Source organism: Calonectris borealis, chromosome 11, assembly GCF_964195595.1.
Source record: "Calonectris borealis chromosome 11, bCalBor7.hap1.2, whole genome shotgun sequence".
Lineage (NCBI taxonomy): Eukaryota > Metazoa > Chordata > Aves > Procellariiformes > Procellariidae > Calonectris > Calonectris borealis.
The window spans coordinates 7,343,772-7,366,330 of record NC_134322.1 but is presented as its reverse complement, the minus strand read 5'-3'; the positions used below and the strand labels follow the sequence as shown (position 1 = coordinate 7,366,330).

General features: G+C 49.7%; 2 protein-coding genes across 2 annotated transcripts in view; both read left to right on the top strand.

The window, feature by feature from the left end:
- Positions 1–22,559, top strand: part of CHD2 (chromodomain helicase DNA binding protein 2) — a 309,839-nt gene that overhangs the window by 105,469 nt on the left and 181,811 nt on the right. The gene's annotated exons all lie outside the window — the stretch shown is intronic.
- ST8SIA2 (ST8 alpha-N-acetyl-neuraminide alpha-2,8-sialyltransferase 2) overlaps positions 8,988–22,559 on the top strand; it is a 31,163-nt gene continuing 17,591 nt past the window's right edge. Inside the window, exon 1 of the mRNA XM_075159504.1 lies at positions 8,988–9,085. Within this exon, the coding sequence (XP_075015605.1) occupies positions 8,988–9,085 (98 nt within the window). The remainder of the gene's footprint in view (positions 9,086–22,559) is intronic.

Here is a 22,559-nt window from a genome sequence, read left to right as displayed (position 1 = left end):
TCTTCAAGTTATCAGACCCTCAGCTGGAGAGGCAGCTGGGACACTTGGTGCCCTGTGTCCCCACAGACCTCCAGGAGCCTCAGACCACCAGGGTTACCTCCTTCTGAAATCCCCAAAGCTGAAGCAGAAGCTAAATTCAGAAACAAAATGGGGTAGCCCAGGCTTTTAAGATCTTGTTTCTGATGAGGTCTAATTTAGACATCAGAGTCAAGAGCTCTAAAGTGAGACTGTAGCCTCATTTAGGGCTTAATATTTTGTGATGTGAAAGGTCTGATAAGTGCTAACGAATACCCCGTGTTGCCCCTTGCTCTCCCCCCAGCACGGTGCAGCCTCCTGCTATGCTGCTGCAGGTCCCACTTGTGACTGCACCATCCTGGTGAAATCCAGGGATTGCTCTAGCCCAAAGAGAAGTTGAACCACTTCGATAGCATCTATTTATGGTGGCCACAGTAATGGGCTCTTCATCAGGAGCTGCAGGGACTCAGCACCTCACAGAATCAGGCCTTCCAGTGAGCTCACAGTGAATCTTTGTGCAGTTGCCTAATGCAATACCGTACTTTATAAACATTCCCATCCGCCAATGCAAGTATTCATCAGCCCAATGAACACTGCGACTGGTTTCAGCTGACACAGATTCTGCCTTTTTTTTGTGCTATTATCAGAGGCCTGTTCTCTGCAATGCTCCTGTCATTGTTCACCTACCCTGGGGACAGCAGCTCGCTGTGAAATATATCTCCCAGGCATCTCAGTGCAAAGAGAGCCTTTCCTCTTACAGACCTGAGATGGCCATCAGTATCCAAAATTCCCTGCAGGGGCCCTTGAACGAGCTGGCCGGACCAGGAGGAAAGCGTGGTGAGGTGTGCGCTGGGAGAGGAAGCGCCCTGGCTTTCAAGGAAGCAAAACCAAGGACCTTCCTGTAATTTATGTATAGGAAGAAGCAAGGGAAATCTTTCTTGTTCCTCCAGATAAAACTCTCTCATTCCCTGATTCTAATCTTTCAATAATCTCACAGGGAGCGGAAGCATTTCCCCATCCTTTGAGGATTTTGTGCCTTGTATTAGTTGCTTGCTAAATATATGTAGGCATACCACTTAGTGCAGCATGCACGCTCATGATCTTTGCATGGCCTCTTCCCCTCTAGGAATGCCATAAATAAATCACTAGGTCAGGAAGGCTGTTACATGCCCGTGGTCTCTCTCCCCGACGCTGGCTCTTTTTCTCTCTCCTCACTCCTTCTACATTTGTACAGAGAACTTAAACCTGCCAGGAGCGTTACGTGCAGTCTCCTCCTTCTGCGGGTATCTTGCTGTGCTAGGTGCAATCCAGCAGCAGATCAATCATTCATATTCCTCGCCACAGAGGACACTAATGATCTAAGATCAGAGCAAAAATCTTATTTAGGCACAAGCTGTACTAAAGTTTTCCTTCCCGAGGAACGTGCTCGCTGAACTGACAAATCAGGTTTCCAAAGAGGTGGGTTTTCAAGTGCGTGGTGCTGCACATGTAATCATGTATTCAAAAACTTTAATTTAGGATCCAGAAGGGGAGTATGATATTGAAAATATCCTGTCCCGGCTGCTCCTACTGTGACTGAGGTGTGTGCAATGCCCTAAGAGCTTTTTGGATCAAATGCAGGTGATTTTTCCTTGGTGTTGGCCACCAAGAGGCGAGCTCTAGGCAAAGAAGGAGGAGCTAACCTGGGGGCCACGCTCTCCCTGCAGCTTCTGGCTAGAGCTTTTTGGGGGAAATTCCTCTGCCCTACTTTACTTTTTCAAAATTCCCTTTATTCTGAAGCCTAAGCAATTCACTCGGCCCACCACAAAGGACACGAAGGATGAGAAATATTAGTATAAAAGAGGAGAAAAAAAGCATTTATTATTGATGGGGGGCAAAACGACAGTCACTGTAGACAGAAATGAAGTGCCTTTCTAGAGCTGAATTGAGGTTTCGCATTAAGGACCTTTTGCAGAGCAATTTTTTAGCTGTTAGCAAGAGGTGGAGAGAAGAAAAAGTTACGTTCTTACATTGCCCCTTAAGATGTTGTCATTTTTGCTAAATGGAACATATTGTTGAATCTCATGTTTTCCTTGCAGGAAAGTTCTCATTTGCAAAGGACCATGTGTGCATGCAATTTTTTTTTTCTTTTTTTGGTTGTTTTAATTGCTGTTGTAATCTGCGCATTTTGCAAGGATTTAAATCAAAATTTTCCCAAGGACCATAAGAAGACCTGGAAAAAGCAAAACAGCCTTCTTGCAGGTTTTCTCAGGTGTGCTCATCTCTAAGGTGATAGATTTTTGAGTGGTTAGCAGCACTGTCTTCTTTATTTGGATGGCCCCAAAGGAGGGTCATAAAGATCTCCTCCTCCTCCTTTATCTATTCTTGTGTCATCTTCTCCAGCCCTCTTTTTCACTCTGACTTCTCACAGGCAGGAACAATCTGAAATCTCAAGTTAATCTTGCAAGAAACCCCCTCCCATGCTTTGCGGTGCCCATATGTAGCTTATTTCTTCATCTCACGTGTAGGATTGTTTATCCAAACTAGGTAGATTTACCTCCTCGACACAGTTATGGAGAGTAATTGGGTTTCTGTCAAGTGTAGGACAAGATTAATCAAACCTGCCAACTTGAAACAGGCCAAACCTAGAGTCAAATATGACCTGTGCTTTAAGGGCGATGAAATGCAGGCAGAGGTACCGTGATGAAGCTGTACTGCAGAAACAAACGTAAAAAAAATGCCACGTCTTAGCAGCTTTGAACTGAGACAAAATTCAAAACCCGATGAGGTCTCAATTTGGCATCTGAAACCCATATCTGTTTATTAGACACTTAAAATCTACTATTGTAAGGGAGAAATACTTACCAGTTTGGAATGATCTTGGGGGGATGCGTTGTTAAATTCAAATCATTGCGGGTTGTACGCAAGAAATGTGCATGCTTCCTATGCAACCGAGCACACGTGCGTATTCTGAGTCACTGAAAATATGGCCTGGCTGAGCTAATTTTTCCTCTACGGGGTGGGAGGAACAAGGGCGACGTGTGTGGGTTAGGGCAGAGGCAGGGAACAAGGCAGGTAACTTGTGCCTTTTCTGTGTCAGGACTATCAGCAAAGAGCTGCTTTGTTCCTCTGATGACAGTGCAAGACAAATGCTGCGAGCGCAGGTTTGCAAGCAAGGCTGGGCCAGCTTGGATCAGCCTGGAATGCCGACGCTGGGATTGACCTTCGGGCACTCACTTCTGGTTGCGGAGTTTCGCATAGGTCGATGGAAATGCAGCAATCATCCACGCTCTTCAAAGTTGAAGCATCTTTCAGCCCTTTCTTCTCCTGCCTTCTGCCTTGGGCACTCTGGTGGCCTTCAGCGTATCAAGGATGAGCAAAACATACCCAGGTTTGAGACACCCCCCCCAAAAGAGGGTGTCCCCCCATTATGTTTGTGTATATATACACATGTGCGCACACAGCACTGCCACCCAGTGGCTTGCTAACCACAAAGGGGGGGGGTGCAAACTTGTTTTAAGGGTTTTTTTCCCCAAATGCCATTAATATGGTATAAACACTTCATACAAGCACGTACGCAGCTCTGCCTTCCCAACGTGGAGGTGCCCGGCTTGGCACGCACACGCGGCCAGGCTGTAAATGCGTGCCGGCTGGGCAGCCGCAATTGGAAATATCAATACCTTAGCATCGGGTTCAGATAACGGGCAATTTGCAGTTGTCACACATATTCTACCTTTTCCCTTTTTCCTACCTTTTCTCTTTTTTGTGTGTGCATGGTTAATTGTGAGGGGGAGGACGGCAGACCTTATCTCTCGTGACTAGTGGCAAAACTGAAAAATTGTTTTCATTACCAGGTGGAAGGCTTTTCACATGCAAATTATCAATATCATTGTGAATGTGGCATTTTTATTAATCCAAACCAGCTTATCTGACCAAAAAGAAAGAAAGATCATTCTTGTTTTATATCAAACATTTTGCTCTGACAATGGCGAGTCATATTTGATGAAATGTTGCATGGATCACACCATTTTTGCAATTTACTGCAGGACAGAGAGAAATAGAAAGGACTAATGGATGGGATTGGGTTTGGGGATTTTTCGGTGGGTTTTGGGGTGGGTTTTTTTGCTTTTGCTCTTTTTCTCTTTAGGACACTTCTCCTAAATGCCAGTCAAATGACGCCAGTTTACGTAAGTGTTTTAACTTCTCTTCTTCAACATCAAAGAAAGTGATCTGGTTTTATAGATGTGAGTATTTTTGTCTCTCTATTGTGTGCACTTCCCCTTCAGACACTGGGAAAATAAGGTCATGTTCCCTACTGAGTTCATCCTTTTCTATTGATTTTACTTTCTAAAAATCCTAATAAAGCTTGAAATTAATACAGTTTAATTTTCTTCTCCCTTTCTTGTGAACCACCAAAGCTTTCTTGTTGCTGCTGCACAGCTCTGGGTATAAAGAAGATGATAAACTTGGAGTCCTCCTTCCAATGGCAAAAATCCCTGAGAAGAGAAAATCAGGAGGGTTTTGGCTCTTCCTCCAAGGAAAGCAAGGGCTCTCCCTTCCAGCCTAAGAGATGAGGAGCAGGGACGCTTCTTCACTCAGTTCAACAGGGGACGGACCACAGAAAGTTACGGACCGCTCTGCTGTGGCTAAATTCGTCTTCACCGACATTAGGACGTGTCTAAATGCCTCTGCTAGGGCTGTATCTCAGTGCTGTCTGCTTCTTAAAAGCAAACCATGTTCATATCACCCTGCCTAGGTGTCCAGCATTTGGGAGTCCTTTAGTAAGACTCACAGCTCTTCCAGGAGGCAGGTGAATGCACTTTAGTAATGTGACCTAGCCACTTCAGGATCCAGCTGGAAAACAGCTACTTAAGGGTAAATAAACCCAGGTGAGGAGACTGACAGCTCTGGAAGCTGCTTGGTTAGTATCCGTGTTTCTCCATCCACGAGCAAAGAGGCTGTGGACTCCTGATGCTGGCGTGATCCCTTGCTCCATGCAGAGACCGGCAAGAGCATTCAGGAGAAGATGGAGGGCATCAAACTTACTGAATCAGCATCCTTCCTTCCTGCTAATGAACTTACTGAGGAGGAAAAGACACTCCATGCGCCTCGGGAGTTGCCTGACTTTTCGCAAGAGGGACCGAGGGTTTAATTGGAGAAAGCACCTAGAGACAGGTTCGTTGCCAATAATGAGGCAATGAAATGTTGTGACCCTGGTTAATACAGGCTCCGGTTTGTCATGCCCGTTCATCACATCAGAGTACTGTTTAGCTGTATAAAATGGGCTGTAAACTTTGTTCATTTTGGCTGACAGATATGATAAAGGTTATGTGTGTTTTACAGCATTACAGATTTGATGGGGAAAGGTCCCCCGAGACCTCTCGCTGCACCAGGTCTTATCATTCATCATAGTATGGCAAAGACCTCATGGGTCATCTTCTCTGTACCTCCTTTATGTGTTCAGGAGCCACTACCTTTCTCAATGATGCTTCTCACATAGATTGAAAGCATTTTAAATATGTATTATTTTTGCACTCTCCATGTATCTGTGCTTTTCATACCCACATCTTAAATTTATCACCTCTCTGCCAGTTGTTTGTAAATGTCCCTAGGTGTTTAACTTTTATTCTCTGAATCCTCTGAGCTATTGTTGGTGCGTATGGCTATTACATATTCCTGATATTTCTCAAAGGTCAAAAGAAAATGTAAAAATACCATTTTTTTCTCTTTCCCTTCAAAGCAGCAAAATGCAATATTGTTCTCATGCCGTTACTTTTGCTGTTATGCTAAGATTTTTTTTTTCAGTACACCTTATTGTATTTACTGCAAATGTTCTGGATACAGAATTATTTCCTCAAATTATTAGGAACTAGAAGATATAATAGCCTTTTATTCTGTTTCAGAACATATTACCCTACCACAACAGTCTATTTGCGACAGTTTGCTCTCATCTTCCTGCAACCCATCTTACAAATGAGACATAAAATTGAGGCTTTGGACGCTTACCGACCCAATCCTGCAACGTTTACGCACCTGGTTAAGCTGAATCATGTGAGGATTCATAGCAAATTGAATGTGCAGAACGACTAACACTTGAGGAACTATGGCAATTGCTCCAAAGCTGTTTGCAGCTCTTCAGGTAAAGAGGAAGGTATGAAACTAGGGTGCATTATCTCCTCCTCCCCCAAATCTGGCCAGGATGCTCTTAAGGATGGACTCGGAGTGAATGCAGAGTAAAATGTCCTCTTCTGCAATCAGTACCTATTATATTCATTTCTTCCTATCGCTACAGTAAGATTGTGCAGAATTTAGCCCTCAGCAGCACAACAAGACCTCCAGGTTTTCATCGCAGAGTCACACTTGATGATGTTATACAGCCTCGTTAATTGATTACAAAATAATGCAGCAAGCTGCACTGTTCCTGCATCTTCTATATAGCTTGCTGCCTCCTCATTCAAAACCGGCTGTGCTTCAAGTTCCTGGTCCCTGTGTTTGAAGCCTGATCAGCTGAAGAACGACCTTTCTCTCCAACCTACATCTTTCAGAGGAATAAAGCAACAGACAACACCAAGTACAGGATTCACAGAGCTCTCTGTGCAAACCCCTAGCAGTGGAGCTCTCCAGTGAAGGGCATCAAGCTTAACTCCCAGCTCACCCTGCAAGGAGGGGTTTTTTTCATTTCAGTTAATAGCAGCATTTCCATTGACTTAACGCAGGAGCAGAGTCAAATCCCAGCATGTCTTTTAAGACAAGCTACTCCTCAGCAGAAGAAGCATCTCAGCAGATAGGATGTCCCTGCCCCTGCGAGAGTCCTCATCCAGGCAAACCGATTCCCACCACGCACTGAACGATCCCCCCACTTATTGCTCAGCCTCCATTGAGATTTCTGTTCTCGCACATCGCCACCGTGATTGGCAACTGAAATGGAAAGATCAGACAAAAGAAGCTGAAACACCACCTGGGATGGAGCTGAAAAAGATGCAGGAGCAGATATCTCCATCTGTATTCTCGAGGATGTGTAAGACGGGAAGCCAGCTGCGGTGCGGTGCTCCCGAATCACAGGGGACTGGTGCTCTGCCCCGCTGCATCTCGGGAAACCCCGATGTCAGTCCCTGCACCAGCAAGGTCACCTCAAAGCCTGTTTCCTTATCCTCAGGCCAGTCACACTGCTGTGAAACTCCAGAATAGGGTGAAGAAAAGGAGTCCAAGAAGAATAAAACAGGAGGAAAATGAGGCTTTTCTCAGATTTATGCAGAAGATAAATTATGGTGCTACATACACCACCTAAAATCACTTTCTCCCCAAGGGCCTGAATATGCTCTATTATAAAAGCTGTATACTGGACTGTAAATTTGCCATATATACTACAGTGTAATTGTACCAGACTCACCTATGTTATATTTTTACCTATAAATGTAATGGTTTGTCTCCTCTTTCTACAAGAGTTTCAGAATCCCCAGGAAAGCACATCAACCGTAACGGGCTCCTTCCACCATTTAATCCAGAGAAAGAGAAAAGTCTTCTGCTGAGTATGCCTTCCCGTACACAATACCAGTGTTATGCATCCCCATACGTACGAACACGCTTACCCCAGTGCAAGGCACCTCGGTGTCCTCGGTAGGAATCACACAACATTGACAGCGTATCACGCCCTGAGCAACGTACTTTTGTATTGATGCAAAAAGCCGTGCACAGAAGGGAAAATGGCAGCTTTCCAAGTGGCCCCAGTTAATAGCTCTGTTTTGCTTAATGGTGCCTCCCATTCAGACTAAAGATGCTGTTTTAAATATGTAAGCAATTAGTATCTCTCTCTCTCAACACATCTGTGCTTCTTCTATCTGCTGCATTATAAATCCACTGCATCCCTCTCCAGCTCGGGCGTGCATATATCACCAGATACTCTGATTTTCAGCAACTTTCTGGTCCGAAAGAATTACTCTTGGATTTGGAGACACTCTGCCAGGCTGGCCTTGCCTAACCCCCGGCACAGCCGGCCTCTCCTCTGCGGGGCTGGCGCTGGACTTACAGATAACAGGGATGTAGGGAAAGGACCTCTTTTTTTTGGCCGTTCTTTGGTCCAGCCAGTCCCTTTTTCCTTCTTTCCAACTTTCATACACTTTCATCTCCCTTTCTGGCTAGAAGCTGCAGCCTTTCCTCTCCATAACAAAATCTAAGGCTATGCCTGTAGCCTGCAGGAGGTTGCGGGCAGGGGCTGCGGGCGTGCCAGAGATGCATCCAAGTGCCTCAGAAGCAGAGCCCCTTGGGTGGTTTCTGCTTAACGAATTCTGCCTGTTCCAAATCCAGCAAGATTTAAAGTCATGGCAGTACTGGTGTGGTTATGATGGTATTTATGGTAAAGAATTATTGTTACCAAAATGGGTATTAATGGTAAGAGATAGGTGTGATTAGTTATTCATCATCTTTGTTTACAAAGTGCCTTTCATCCCGAAAGATCTGCTTTACTGCACGCACCTTGCAAGAGAGGAAAAGGCACCGCCACCGCAAACAGTAGTTAGCTTTGTCTTATTTTACTACAGTTTTCGTCCTTTCGGGGCACGCCTGCGCGTACTGCCCCCCAGCCAGGACCGACCCTGCCACACCGCGCCGGTGCGCGGAAGGGAGGGGACGTGCCGCGGCCGCGCAGGGGAAGCGAGAACAAAAAGCAAAGCCCGCTCGTAGGGGGCACCGCCGAAGGCGGGGAGGCGGCGGCGGCGGCGGCGGCGGCTCCCCCCGCCCCGGGCCGAGGGGCAGCGGCTGCCCGCCGCTCCCGGGACACGCCGCAAACTTTAGCGGCGGGGGGCGGCGGGGGCAGAGCCCGCCCCGTGCGCCCCCTCCCCGCGCCGGGCGGGGCGGGACGGGCGCTCCGCGGGCGCCGAGGGGCGGAGCGGCCCCGCCGGGCGGCGGCGGCGGCGGCGCCGAGCCGGGACGCGGCGCCGCGCTCCGCACCCCGCGGAGCGGCGCGGAGCGGCCCAGCCCAGCCCAGCCCGGGAGCCATGCCGCTGCCGTGCCGGGGCTGGACGCTGGCGTTGCTCACGCTGCTTGTCGGTTTCCTCATCTTCGCCGATATCTCCGAGATCGAGGAGGAGAGCGGGTAAATACCCCCTTCCCGGGCGCGGAGGGGCGCGGGGGATAGGGGTGCTGGAGGCGGAGGAGGCGGCGGAGGCGGCGGCGGAGGCGAAGGGGGGGGGCGCCCGGACAGTTTCTTTGTCTCCGGCTCTCCCGGTTTCTTGCTGCGCCGAAGTGGGAAGGGAGCTCGCTCCGCTCCCGCGCAGCGCCGCGGAGCCGGCGGCGGCCCCGGGCGGGACCGGCCCGCTGCCGGGCAGGACGGGGCGCGCCGGGGCACGGGGCCGGGGGGCAGCCACGCCGGTCCGGGCAGGGGTGCGGGAGCCGGTACCGCTCCTCTTAGAGACGCTGAGATGCCGGTCCGGGTAGGGATGCTGGAACAGGTACCAGTCCCGTTAGAGACATTGAGGTGCCGGTCCGGGTAGGGATGCTGGAACAGGTACCAGTCCCATTAGAGACATTGAGGTGCCGGTCCGGGTAGGGATACTGGAACAGGTACCAGTCCCATTAGAGACATTGAGGTGCCGGTCCGGGTAGGGATGCTGGAACAGGTACCAGTCCCGTTAGAGACATTGAGGTGCCGGTCCAGGTGGGGATGCTGGAACAGGTACAGGTCCGGGTAGGGATGCTGGAACAGGTATGGGTCCGGGTAGGGATGCTGGAGCAGGTACCAGTCTGATTAGAGATGTTGGTCTGATTAGCGGTGTTGGTTGATACTGGTCTGGAGAGAGGGGTTTGGGCACAGGCAATGCTCAAGTGTTGATGGACTCACGGAGCAGGTCCCTAAGCGGGATATTGATGCAGGCAGTTTGCTGGTCAGGGATGGTGGGGCAAGTTGCAGCCCAGGGGGCTTGGGTGCTGGTCTGGATGGGCGCGGCAGAGAGGGCTCCAGCCCATGGGGGTGACGGATAAAGAACCAGTCTGCAGGATGCTGGCGTGAGGACCAGTCCACAGGGTGGGAGAGATTGAGCAGGGACCAGCTGGATGGGGGTGATGGAGCAGGGTGGGAGAGCTCAACTCACTTGTCTGTCCCCACGGGCTGTGTCAGAGGCTTCGTGATCACCCCTTCCCAGTCACCTCCAGGGTGGATGCTTACCTGCAGGTGCCATGCATGGCAGGGGCTAAAGCAGCCCCTAAGTCTGAGGAGAGGAGCAACACCCTGCCCACCCTGTAAACCCCATCTCTGAGGGCTGCTTGGAAACTTAGGAGATGAGAGAAACAAATGCAGAGCGGAGCGTTTGCATTGACTTGAGGAACTCACTACAGCAGTGTGGGAAAACAAATCAAATAATTCTAGTAATGTGGGGTGCACTCGTAGTGCCCAAATGACACAAGGTCTTTCTGTTCGGGACCAGGTGGCATCGCCCACTGTGTTACATCAACACAAATACGTGGCACTTGGGGCTGAAATTATAAATGAAATGCAATGATGTTTGTCATTGTTTCATTGTTATGTTATATTGGGTGCCACAGGCAAGAAGTGCTTAAAGGTCAGTAGCCTTGTCCAGAAACATCCAGCACCAGACTGTAGGTTACTGGATGAATTGTTGCTCTGCAATGAGCTGGCACTATCTATATAATAAAGGAAATGAAAAGCTTCTGAAGCATCCTCCCCATCGGACAGGCTGCTCCGATCCCCTTGCTTTCCTCCCATCTTCTTTTCCAGCTTCTGTTCTTTCTCCTCTCTCCTTGTCTATCTGCTAGATCTGTCCGCTAGAACTTGCTGTGCCCTTATTGAAAATCTATTCTTTGTTACTTACTTGTCCTGTTTTTCACCCTGCTTCATTAGGGATTCCCAGTGATTGGGGTTTTTTTCTCCTCTCTTTTCTGTACATTGTATGGAAATTGGATGTTTGCTGGCTGCCTATCTCCAAGCCCTGGCATCTGAGTTTGTTGCTGTAGTTCCTCCAAGGAAGTACTGCCAAGCAGTGCAGCGGCAGAGACGGCAACAGGGTCAGACGAGTTCTGTAGAAACAGCAATCAGCTTGTTTCATACAGCATTTCAGAAATAATAGTGCACAAGGTAACGAGCAAAGGAGAGGAGCACCCTACACCCCAGGGAGTGAAGGATGAGTCCTGCAATCCAGTGCCCTCTGATATGCGTTAGTCCCATAGATGAAGTTCCCACATCAGCTGTGCTCCTGACACAGGGATGCACAGAGCAAAGGTGGGACCTTGCTATATTAAGAAGTAATCATGAAGTAGGGCCAACTGACCCTTTTTTCTTGCTTTGCCCTCTCCCACCCACTTCTTTTCCCCATTGCATCTCTGAAGTGGTTTGGGTTTGATGAGCTTCATCCCAAACACAACAAGGGGCCAAACACTGTTCTTAGCACAGCAGCCTGGCACAAAGACACTTCATCCCTGTCTGCTGCCGTGGTACCAGGGATGGTCAACACGATGCTCTGACCTGGCTGAAGGATCTTGCTGGGGAGATGTGGAAAAGCTGAGTGCCTGATCTGCAGTAGTTCAGGGGATGATAAAGGATTTTCAACTTTGAGGGCCATGTGATAGCAGCATCTTTCGCAAAGTGGTCCTATAGGTAAAGGAGACTGTGTGACAGCCAAAGTGCACAACAGTGTAGAGAAAGAGACCCTTCCAAAGTTTTCCAGGAGCTCTCTGTGTGTCCAGGAGGGAACAGCTCCTCTCCGTGAGAAGTTTGGGAGGTCCCGAATATTTGTACAGCTCTTCTCCAGGTCAGAAATATTTGGCTGATGGATCGTGTGGCTCAGCGTACTCCTCCGCACCCCTTGGCTTTGGTCAGCACAGCCCAAACATTAAGGAAAGCGTGGCCAGGTGTCCCCTGGCAGGCTCATGGCACCGAGGGGGGGCTGGGAAATGCAAGCAGGTGCAACTCTTTTCTTCTTTTTCCTTGGCATTGAAACACTCTCTAATTATTGTGAGGAGCGAACAGCTTGCCCACTTTTACACATACCCTGCCCCCTGCCTGCGATTTGGATTGTCTTTGGAAGAATATGCCTCATACGGGTAGGAGCAGGGGGGGAGCGTATTTCTCGCACCTACAAATACTGAGAAATCACAGAAAGAAAGAACAAAATGTTCATTAGGTACAACGTAAGAGTATAATATTACTTATAATATTATTGGCAAAAGGACCAAAAAAAAAAAAAACCCCAAAAAATCACGCTGTTTCCCTGGACAATAAGTTCCCAGCATCGCAGGTGAAGGGAGCCGAGGGTGGCTGGAGCTGCTCTGCCTGCCAGGGGCTTCTGAGAAAGATGTTTGCTTCTTAAGCAGTCCCGTCTTCCTTCTCCAGATATTCTTATACCTCCTCCTGCAGACGGGAGATACTGAAACAAAGAGATGTCAGGGCAAGGATGAAAATTCAGCAGTTTCTTGCTCCCGACAATGTGTCGCTCTATTTAGCCTGTTCCCCTCGCCCTGCAGCTGCCCCTGCGCGTGGTTTTTCATCCTGCTACATCCCTGTCGTTATATATATGTATCACCTATACACGCATCGCTGGAACTGCGTGCTCAGTGGGGCTGGGGGATGTCAGCGGGCGGGCAGGCGTGCTCGTCCCGCTCGCCTTGGCTCGCTCCTCGCGCTCGTCAGCGTGTGCTGCCGCGGTGAAGTATTGCCATTGCGAATGGTCTTGGCGCTTTGTTTCCGAACAACCACCTGGTTCCGGGCTGCTGAACTTTTCCTGCAGCCCGGTGGCGCCTACGTTTCCCTCCATCGCTCCGGCTCCGGCTCTTTGTTTCCCTGGAAGGAAACAAAAGACACATTCACGTCTGTCTTGGGGAACACTAATGCAATCGCAGCCATTTCTTCATCCACTCCAGGATAGGGGAGCGGGCCAGACCTCTTGCCGTGGAGGAAGACAAAGGACTCGGCATCGAGTGGAATAATTATTGCCGGTGACGAGGGGGAAAATTCTGCTCCTTGGTGGCAGTTTAAAGGGACTCTTTGTTATTATGCGTCTGCTGTAGCAGTTCTGCAGGGGTCCGGCTGTGTCCTGATTGTCTGTAGAGGGAGCTGGTGACCCGCTGCCACCAGGTGACTTCTCAAATTAGCGTGCGAGCCGTCTTAGGGAGCACTTGACACTTGGTAATGGGCTGGCCTTAATATGAGTCAGCCTTTTCTCTGCTAGTCCAGACCACATGCCTTTCCATCCTGATTACAAGAGGAATTATATTCTGCTCTTTTTAAGTGATGAATTGGAGTATGTAATATTGCTGGCCTGCCTGGAAGCTTGTCAGTAAATTGCCACTTTTTCCTCATGTGCCCTTTTCTAATGCCTGCCTTTCAAAGGCTCAGGAATGCCACAAAGAGATTTTGTGTCCTTTATGGTGGCTGATGTGCTTGCTCTGAGTGGTCTGTAGCGTGCTGTAGTCGTAACGCTTCTTGTGAAGGTTGGTCCATGGAGTATAAATGTCCGGCTTGGGTCTTTTAGGCTGTGATTTACTGCACCTGACCCAGAGGCAGTCCAAGACTTGCTCTCCACCAGAAAGTTTTGTTGAAAAAAGTGCTATATTCTACCAACATACACTTCTGTGCACTCACACAGCAGGTGCACACGAGCCAACGATTATCCAGGTTGGTCTGGAGGAGTAATACCTCTCTGCAGGACAGAAGCCCCTGTAACTATCCCTGTAAATGGAGCCAATGGAGAGACCTTTGTACTCGCTGGGTATGGCAGGGCTCTAACAAAAGCTCCATGACACGTCGGGCTGGAAAATAAAAGCAATGTTGGAGCACTGATTTGAGTAAGAAAATATTCGGTGTAGGCTTTGATTGCAACTCTTCTGATGATAACTTGAGCTCAAGCAGCCAATTTCAAGTTGGCAGCAGAGCTCTCCTTCTTCCCTGGAAAGCACTTGTCATCTCCTGCTGCCCGGCAGGGGCAGGGGCGGCTGCCACAAAGACGTATCCAAAACCCCTGTGCTCCTGCCTAGAGCAAGCTGAAGGAGACGAATCTCCATAGCTTGTTTCCTTGAGCTCCGAGGGAACGGCAGGAGCAGTGGTACCTGCAGGGAAGCGGTGTCCGGCAGGAGGGCTGGGAGCAGCAGGATGGAAAGCACCAGCAGACCCCCGAGTAATCCAGTGGAACAAAAAGAAAACCCAGTGCCGTGAACGTAACCAGTCCCTCTAAGGACTTTCCAGTACAGGTGGTGAAAAGTTACTCTTCGGTCCAGTCCTGATTGTCAGCAGCTTGCAAGACCCCCAAGGAGGGAATTTCTGAGCTTGCCAGTGAGGAGGGCAGTGGCTGTGGTAGGAGGATGCACTTCATCAGCCAGCGCTTCTTGGGTGCAGAATTGCCAAAGCCAGGGCCAGTCCCGCCCCCAGAGCAATGAAGAGAGCAAAGCAGCTCCGACAAGTGCTCCAAGTTTCCCTTTTGCCCAGGGGGGCTTTTTGTTTCCCAGCTCTAACCCCCCAAATGCACTATTCCAATCTGGAAAGCAAAGCAAACCTTTTTCTCCCTGCAGAGAACAAGGAGTTGCAAACGTTGGTTCATTTAGCGAAGGCTTGTTGAGCAGCTAACGGCGAGGTTAAGTGATTCAGCCGTCAGCAGTACGGTGCCCGCTCCTCCGCGCTACTGCCGTACTGGTGGGCAGAGAGCGAAGCCCTGGGACCGCGGCCAGCAGTGACACAGCAGATCCCGCTGCTGCCGTGAGCCCTCCTGGCCTCTCCCGGACATGGATAAAGGGGTCAGGCTTTTTTTCTTGTATTCTCTGCAGCAACTGTGGTTATTCTGCTTGGACGTACTGCTCATCAGTACCTATGTGCGTGCCAGATGTGCTTTTGATCCTGCAGGAAAGCATTTAGTAGGAGCTCCCTTATCTTTCCTTGAGCTTTCAGGCTATAGGTATTTTGTTTTTTTATTCCTGAGACCAGCACTATTTAAATACATCTACAGGCAGAGTTGCTATAAAACCCGGTTGTTCCGAAGACAGACTTCCTCTAATTGCCTCCATCATTTGTTTTCCCTGGGCCTGGGTATCCTCATTAGCAAGAAATAAGCCTAAACTACAATATTAGACAATAATTATTTTGCCATTTCTCTGGTTTCCGTCCCCAGTTGCCTCTGGAAACAAGGGAGTTCCCTGACAGTAAATTCACTGTGGGAGCAGAGTTTCAGGTGTCCTTCAGCAAACACCACGGCAGAGCAGGCTGGTGTCAGCAGCTCTGCCCCTTGCAATGCAATAGAAAAAAGAAAAAAAAAAAAAAGAAAAGAAAAAAAAAGAGCATCTTCACAGCTCCTTTTTCTTTGTATTCCCACTGTAAATCTAAACAACTCCTTGTCTTGGCTGAGCAGGAGCCTTGACGGTGGTGGTGGCCTTGGGAGATGCATCCTCATCAACAGCAGCAGCGCTGGCTCCGATCGGGAAGCGAAAGGGCTGATCCAGGGAGCCAGGCACGGTGCTGCCAAAACCCACTGGGGTAGTGGCGATGGTGTGGGGTGAGAGGGCAGGCTGGGAGCAGGAAGGAAGATGAGCTGGGAGGGCAGCAAGTGGTAAAGGCGCTCGATGTGTGGGTGGTGGGACCAAAACGGTCCTCCTGAAGCAGCGAGTGATGCCACAGCACAAATGCCCTGTCCTGCCATTAGGTAACCCCGTTAGGAGAGTCCCTGGGATGATTGTCACTCTTGGGGGTGACGCTACAAGGCAGAAATGCGCTCAGCTTTAGGGATGCTCCCCTTTCCGCGGCACTCGGCAGCTTCATCGCCCTGATCCCACTCACTCTGCTGGCCCCGCTATTGACCCTTCTGAGGCTCCTTGTTTGCACAGCGTTTGATTCATCGAGCTGGCTGCTCGTGCACCGGGTCAGTTCTTTCCAAATTTAAGCACTGGACTCTTTCTTATTACTACTGCAAACAAAGTCTGTGTTACTGCATACAGAAATCCACTGGGAATATCACAAACAAACACACAAAAAAAAAACCCAAGCTGGCCATCTGCATGCTGAGCACGCCGTCCCTCCCTGTCCGGCGCTCTCCATGGGCAGGGCTGCTTTTAAAAGCACATATTGTCACAGTCACGACACAGTGTTGAAGTGCTCTCTCAAGGCCTCCCTCAGGCAAACAGCATCGCAGGGGGCTCCGGGTATTGCCCATGCATCTGGCAGCTCCGAATCGAAGGATGGTTCTTCTACCGTGACCCATCACCTCCCAGCTCAGGCTTTACCGGCATCCTCAGGAATATAATTCAGTTCTCAGCCAGCGGCTACAACAGGGGACATGTTTTCCCTGCAAAGGTTAAGCATTGTCATAAAGCGTCTCCAGCGCTTTTTCAGACACCCAGAAGCACACTCGACTGTCAACCAGGAGCTGCTCGGGTAGTAATTAAACTTCTTCTTACTGCTGCCCGAATTTCCATGGTGTAGCTTTATGAGCCAGGGGAGGAGAGAGGAGGCTCAGCTCTCTATTTGCTATTGGCATCTGGACATTTTCATCTGGACAAACCACTACTGGCTTTTCAATATTTGGCATCTGGACATTTTCATCTGGGGACTAAGTCCCTGAGAAGGCCCTGGGACAGCTCCGTTGCTGGTGAGTGCCTGTGATGGTGGGCAAATAGCTCAAGCAGTTGCTGGTTGCGCTCCCAACCCTCTTTGTGGAGGCACACCATGTTATTTTGAGGATGCTCGTACAGAAGAACCATCCCAGGAGGATGTCACTGCCCAGGAGAGGTCCTCAGCATCCACGTCAACATTGGAAGAAGAAACCACAGGAGACCTCGAGTATTCCAAGAGGCTGCGCAGAGCAGTGGAAAAAACAGGCAAGAGATGGGTGTGGGAGGATGAGCCCCAGGACCCACAGCCCTTCAGACACGATATCCTTTCATATTGCACCGTTCCCATTTCCCAAGGTACGTGGCATCCAAGATGCTGCAGGAGCCACTGGGATTTCTACCTTTGGGGACACGAATGCTCAGGGTGACAGGATCTGCGGCAAGACTGATGCTCTGCTGTTTGTGCTCCCTGATAGCTCTGCTCTGTTGGCTGAAAAAATGATCTGGGGAAAACGTAGACATGTCTTTTAAGCAGTGAGGCTTTTGTCTCAGCTTCTTCCTAGGTCTTCGCTGGGCTCTTGGGTTTTTTTCTTTCGCCCTTCCCGAAGCTAAATACACAAACACACACAGAGAGCTCAATCCCAAGCCCCTCACTGGATCCTTTTTGCCTGCTTCAGTGTTTTTTTCTTTGCTGGCTGTTTCATTGACGCAGCCAAAGGCACTGAACTGCTGCCAGGAATAAACTTTAATGGAAGACCTGAGATGAAGGAAGGAATAAGGTCCTGCCAGTACGCGGGATGGGAGAGGTGGAGTGTGTGACATTTGAGCCCTGCGAGCGCGTGAGCATTTTGTCTTTAGAGCAGCGATAAAACAAGAGCATCACGGGGTGATCGAGTCAGGCCGTGCTGACGTTACGGTGAATGCATGTGGATGTGAGACCTGACGCTCCGCAGGTGCAGGAGAGACTTTTCTGGCTCAGAGAAAGAGCGTGCTGGCTTGGGACAGAGCCTGAAAGTCCTGGACCATGGCTTCCTCGCAGGCAGCAGTGACCATCAGCCTGCTCCGAGCATCCTCCTGCCTCTTAGAGGTCCTTCAGAGCAGGTAGCTCAAGGCAGGGACTGGGATTTGGTTGTGGTGCTCTGGTTACCCCAGTGCAGAGTGGTCCCCGAGCAGCGTCCTGGTGGCAGGCTGCCACGGGCACCCCTCCCGTTCCCTCGTGTCCTTTAGTCGTCGGAGCGGTGCCGTTCCTGCTGATTCTTCACCGGTTTTGTCACATAAGCGTTTCAGCCTAATTGGCTTATTCCCGATTAAGCAATAGGTGTCTCTGTTTTGCAAACTCACATGTCTTGATTCCTGCGTCCTCAGCGTACGCTTGCAATGATTACAGACAGTGATTTGCAGCCAGGCAGAAATCTCAGGGCCAAACCTTGCTCTCACTTACGCGGGAGCTGATAAGGAGTAACTGCCTGACAGGTAGGGATGCTGAGTGCCTCCGATCTTCCCATCTTGTTGTGGTCCCCGGGAAGGAGCCTGCAGGATGGGTGACGTGGTGGAGGTGGGATCGGTGCATGGGAGGAAGCAACCAAATTAGTGAGGCTGGTTTGCATGAGACTGACAGATCTGCGTTTCCCGTGGTGGGTAATAGCAAGTGCCGTGAGCAACGGCATGGCCATCGGCTGGTGCTTTTACACCGAGTCTCCTTGACTTGCTAGAAGATGCCATGCTGCCAGCCAGGCGTGAGCCCTGCCCCCGCGGTTCGTATACGGAGCTGCAGCGGGACCCCAGCCGGGCAAGGTATTTTCCTTAAAGCCACGATATGGGCACACTCTCCCAAATGTGGTCGTATGACTCGATAGAAAGAATGAAACTTGGAGCAGTAAAAATAGCACCTGATATTTAGGAAGTTTCTGACACTCAGGCTGCCAAGCTGTGACAATATGAACAAGTGAGATTTTAAACACATCAAAGTGCGATTTCAAATGTCTCGGAAAGATGTATTTCATCCTAGCAGACAAACACAAAGAAATGTCTTCCAAATTAATCCCTACAGAAGGAACCTGGCTCGCCAGGAGATGCGGGTACGTAGGGCTACCCAATGGCCACCGCTTCTCTTACTCACAATCTCCTCCACACCCCGGGATGAAAACCTCAAAACCAACTGGTGAAATGTCACGGGGAATGATCTGCAAGTGTCAGATGTCCTGGCTCCTCCCGGCGTGTTATGAAATGTGATGCAGGAAGGTGAGACGAGAAACGAGCCTGCGAGAGCTGCGTTTCTGGATGGGGAGGACCGGCATTAGGGAGGGTGCACAATGTTGTGTTCAAGAACCTGATCTTCAGGGTCAAAAACACATCTCAGATCCCATCACTTCTCGCCTGGCTTTGGCTTTTTTTTTTTTCTGATTTGCAAGTCGGTGTATGCGTGGGGCTAAGCGGCAGTGAAGCCTTTCTTCTCCGTATTTTGTCTCTTCTGTGATAGCAGAGCATGTTGCGGATATGGGTGGGCTTTCACCTAAACCCCACAGAAACCACTTGAGTGTCTAGTGAGAAGCCCACAAGGGGACTTGCTGATGAACGTGGCCTTCTCCCATCTTTTCAGCAAGACTCTGATGTGCAGGTGGAGAATCAGGGTACGGTCCCTGGGTAATCCCGGTTTCCAGCCTCTGGGCTCGGTTCCTGCTCAGTTTGGGCTCCTGGGACACCTTTGCTTCTCCATCCCATGGGCCAGGCTGGACAGGTTGGTACTTGGAAGCCAGTTATTACCCTTTCATAGACAACTTGGAAATGTGACAATTTTCCCCCAAAGCCCTGGAGTTGGCGTTCTCTGCTCTGCCGGTCTCACCACAATCCCTGAATTTCAGGGAAGAGGAGAGAGGGTTGAAACCTGTATCCCGATCCACATTTCACAGCAGTGGCCCAAGCGAATGCTGCCCCTTCCTTGAGGACTCGGGGAGCACATGGCTTAGCTTAATGACTGCACCGCTCTTAGTCAGCAAAATGAATTCACTCACTTAATAGCCCATCTCTAACGAGGCGGCGCGCAGGTGCCAGCTGGTCCCTGACGTTGCAAGGTCTGGCTTATGCCCGTGGATGCACACGGGATCGTATATCGCTGTGAGCATCAGCGGGGGCAAGTCTATCAAGTTTGGGAGGAGGGGGACGATCGATGTGTTTGTATTTCGTTTTCAGTGGCTGGGCAGCATCTCCCTTTCCCCAGAACTCTTGGTTACAGTGACTGGGTCCATCTGGCCACGAGGCAGCATCCCGCGGAGGGTCTGTGAGCATCCTGCTCTGGGTCCCCTCCCCACCCAGCTGCCTCGGGGACAGCCCGTGGGTTGGGAGGGCAGTGATTTTGGGAGGGTGGTCCCTGACCGGGCCTGGCATCGCACTACCGTGCTCTTCAGATAGAAAATAGCAATTCTGGTCTTGAGGACAACACCAGAGCAACACTTAAAAACCAAAGTAAATATAGCTGGCAATTTTTATTTTTTAATAGATATAGGCTGCCTTATGGGCACAGCCTGCAGCCATTGCAGGAGACCAGTGGCTACATGTGCTTTTCAGGCCGGTGAGACCTTTTCAGATCGATTCCCGTGGTCCTCTGGGTGATGCGTCCCACCCTCTCACCCAGCAAGAGCCGTGCTCGCTCTCAGCAAGTGAAGAGCAGCATTTTTGAGAGGACAGGTCTGCTGTGAGCCCGTAGTGCCTGCGCCTGTCCTGGCTTCTGGGACTGGCATTTTTGGTGTTATGGGCCAAGCCACTTCACCCCCACTGTCCCAGCCGTAAAACAAGGATCATAAAATGTGCCTAACACAAAAGCAGGTTGTGAAAACTTAATTAGTAGGTGTTAATCATTTGAACTCCTCAGGTGAAAATTGTGGCACTCTGAACTCTCTTTCTGAGGAATTCAGGTGAATAAAACCTGTTTAACAATCCCCCAAGTGGTTACAGAGATGTTATTATCTCTCTTTTATGTGGAGGGGGGAGAAGAGGACTTGGGTTGCCCAAGGTCAGGAAAAAGCAGAGGTTTTGTTCCACCAGGAATGGGCTCCACAAATGTGGCTAAATGGGTGATTGGGTACGGCTGAAATTTCTGGCTAGCTCATGCTTCTCGCACCCACTTCCCATGTGTATTCTCTGCTGGGGGGAGGCAGGAATTGGAGGCGGGCATCGTAAGATATCCATGGAAAAGACATTTTTGAATTTGTAAGCCTGAGAATATGGATGCGTAAAGCCTGCTTTTACAGATCCGCTCGCCCAAAGAGGCTGTGTGACCTACTTGTTCAGTCAAAGCAGCTTTGATTTCACGTGTCGAAATTGCTCGAAGCAAGACCGAACTGTACCTAGCAACAATTAAGAGTATCATTTAAGAAGTGGGAAACGATGAAAAGGGAAGCAAAAACCCTAAACAGCCCATTCATAGTGGGTGAATAGAAAAGTCTTCGCTTACCTGATTTGTCAGAAATTATTCATCCAAGCAAATTTGGACCTGAACCATAAGGCAATTTTTCTTTCTTATCCTCTGATATATGAATCAGTGTCACTTTACATCTGAGCACAGAACGTTTTGACCTATATAATATCTTAGATAGTGGAAATTCAGCTTGAAAATCTCAAAGCAAAAATGAGAAGGGATGGCATAAGCCAGTAATATGGCATTAGCACATATAGATGCGACTTATCACTGGAAAACATCCCAACAGAAGTCAAAAGAAGAGCGTTTTGTAAATAATAGGATTAGGAAGCAGGTTGGTACTTTGTGGAGCTGGCTATACAATCAAACTGATAACAACTAGATTAATAAGGCAATTCAATCTAAACATGGTGTAGCACTAGAAAGCTTTTCAAAATCAATGCCTATCTGTGTAATTTTAATCGAGGTTGATCTTTGCCTTTTGAAGCCAAGAGATTTGAAACTCCAGGTCAGCAAGGTGTAATAAAATGGGCTGATTTTTTTTCTTTTTTTTCTTTTTAACGTGTGCCTCTTAATTAGTGCCTTCCATTTCTTGATGTTTTCCTCTTCCCAGGTGGGGGAAGTGAAGCAGTACAGTGATACTGGCTTGCCTGTGTTGGTAATGAAGTATGGCAGACCTTGGAAAATACCACGCTTGGCTAAACCTCGGGTGTTCTGAGCAACTGGTTTGCCTGGCTGGTACCCACCGGTGGGCTGGGCTGAGCAGGGTGGCTGGACAGGGCAATACACCCCATGGTATCATATTCACAGCGCACGTTGTCTTCGACTGTACAAAGGGAGATTGTAGGGAAGGTGTCCAGAAGTTGCAGTGTAGGACGCAAAAGGCCGAAAGGCTGATGGTTTTGAAGCCGCAGGAGCATTTTAGGATTCACTAAACCAGCTGGGACCTTCAGCCCAGTATCATGTCCCAGCTTCAGGCAATCTCCGTGGCTCGGGGAGAGAAACCAAGCCTGGTACAGGGAGCAGTGTCTCTGCCAGCATCTCAGGTGTCCACCAAGAGCATCCAGGGTGCTGCTGGGCCGGATGCTGCCCTCAGCGGTGGCTGTGGCCAGCAAAGCCCAGTGCCGCGGAGCAAGTCACGGGAAGCTGGCTAGCAGAGCCCTGCTCTCTCCTCCAGCGACGAGCCACCCCCTCCACGCTCCTATATGACAGCAGAACACTTCGTGTCTGTGTGCATTACAATATTTTGAAAAGTTTTGCTTTTCACAGCGTGCGCAGGGGAAAGAGTAACCCCTGAAACAGCCCGTGAGGGGCTGCTCAGCGGGGGAACCGGGCAGCCGATCTCCTTCCCCACCACCTCTGCACAGAGCGAGCTGGGAGATGTGCTCTCAACTTGTCTTCCTCACTTCCAGCCTCTCCACCCCCGACGTCCGCCTTAATTTCAGGAGGAGCCATGCACAGACCTGTCGCTGGGGGCATGTAAAGCTAGATTGGATAAATGCATTTGAATAATATGTTGTGATGCTTCAGATAAGCCCTGCTGTAGATGCAAAACATGGATGAGGTGGGTGCTAACTGGTCTTCTCCACTTCCTAATTTCTGGGATTTTTTTTTT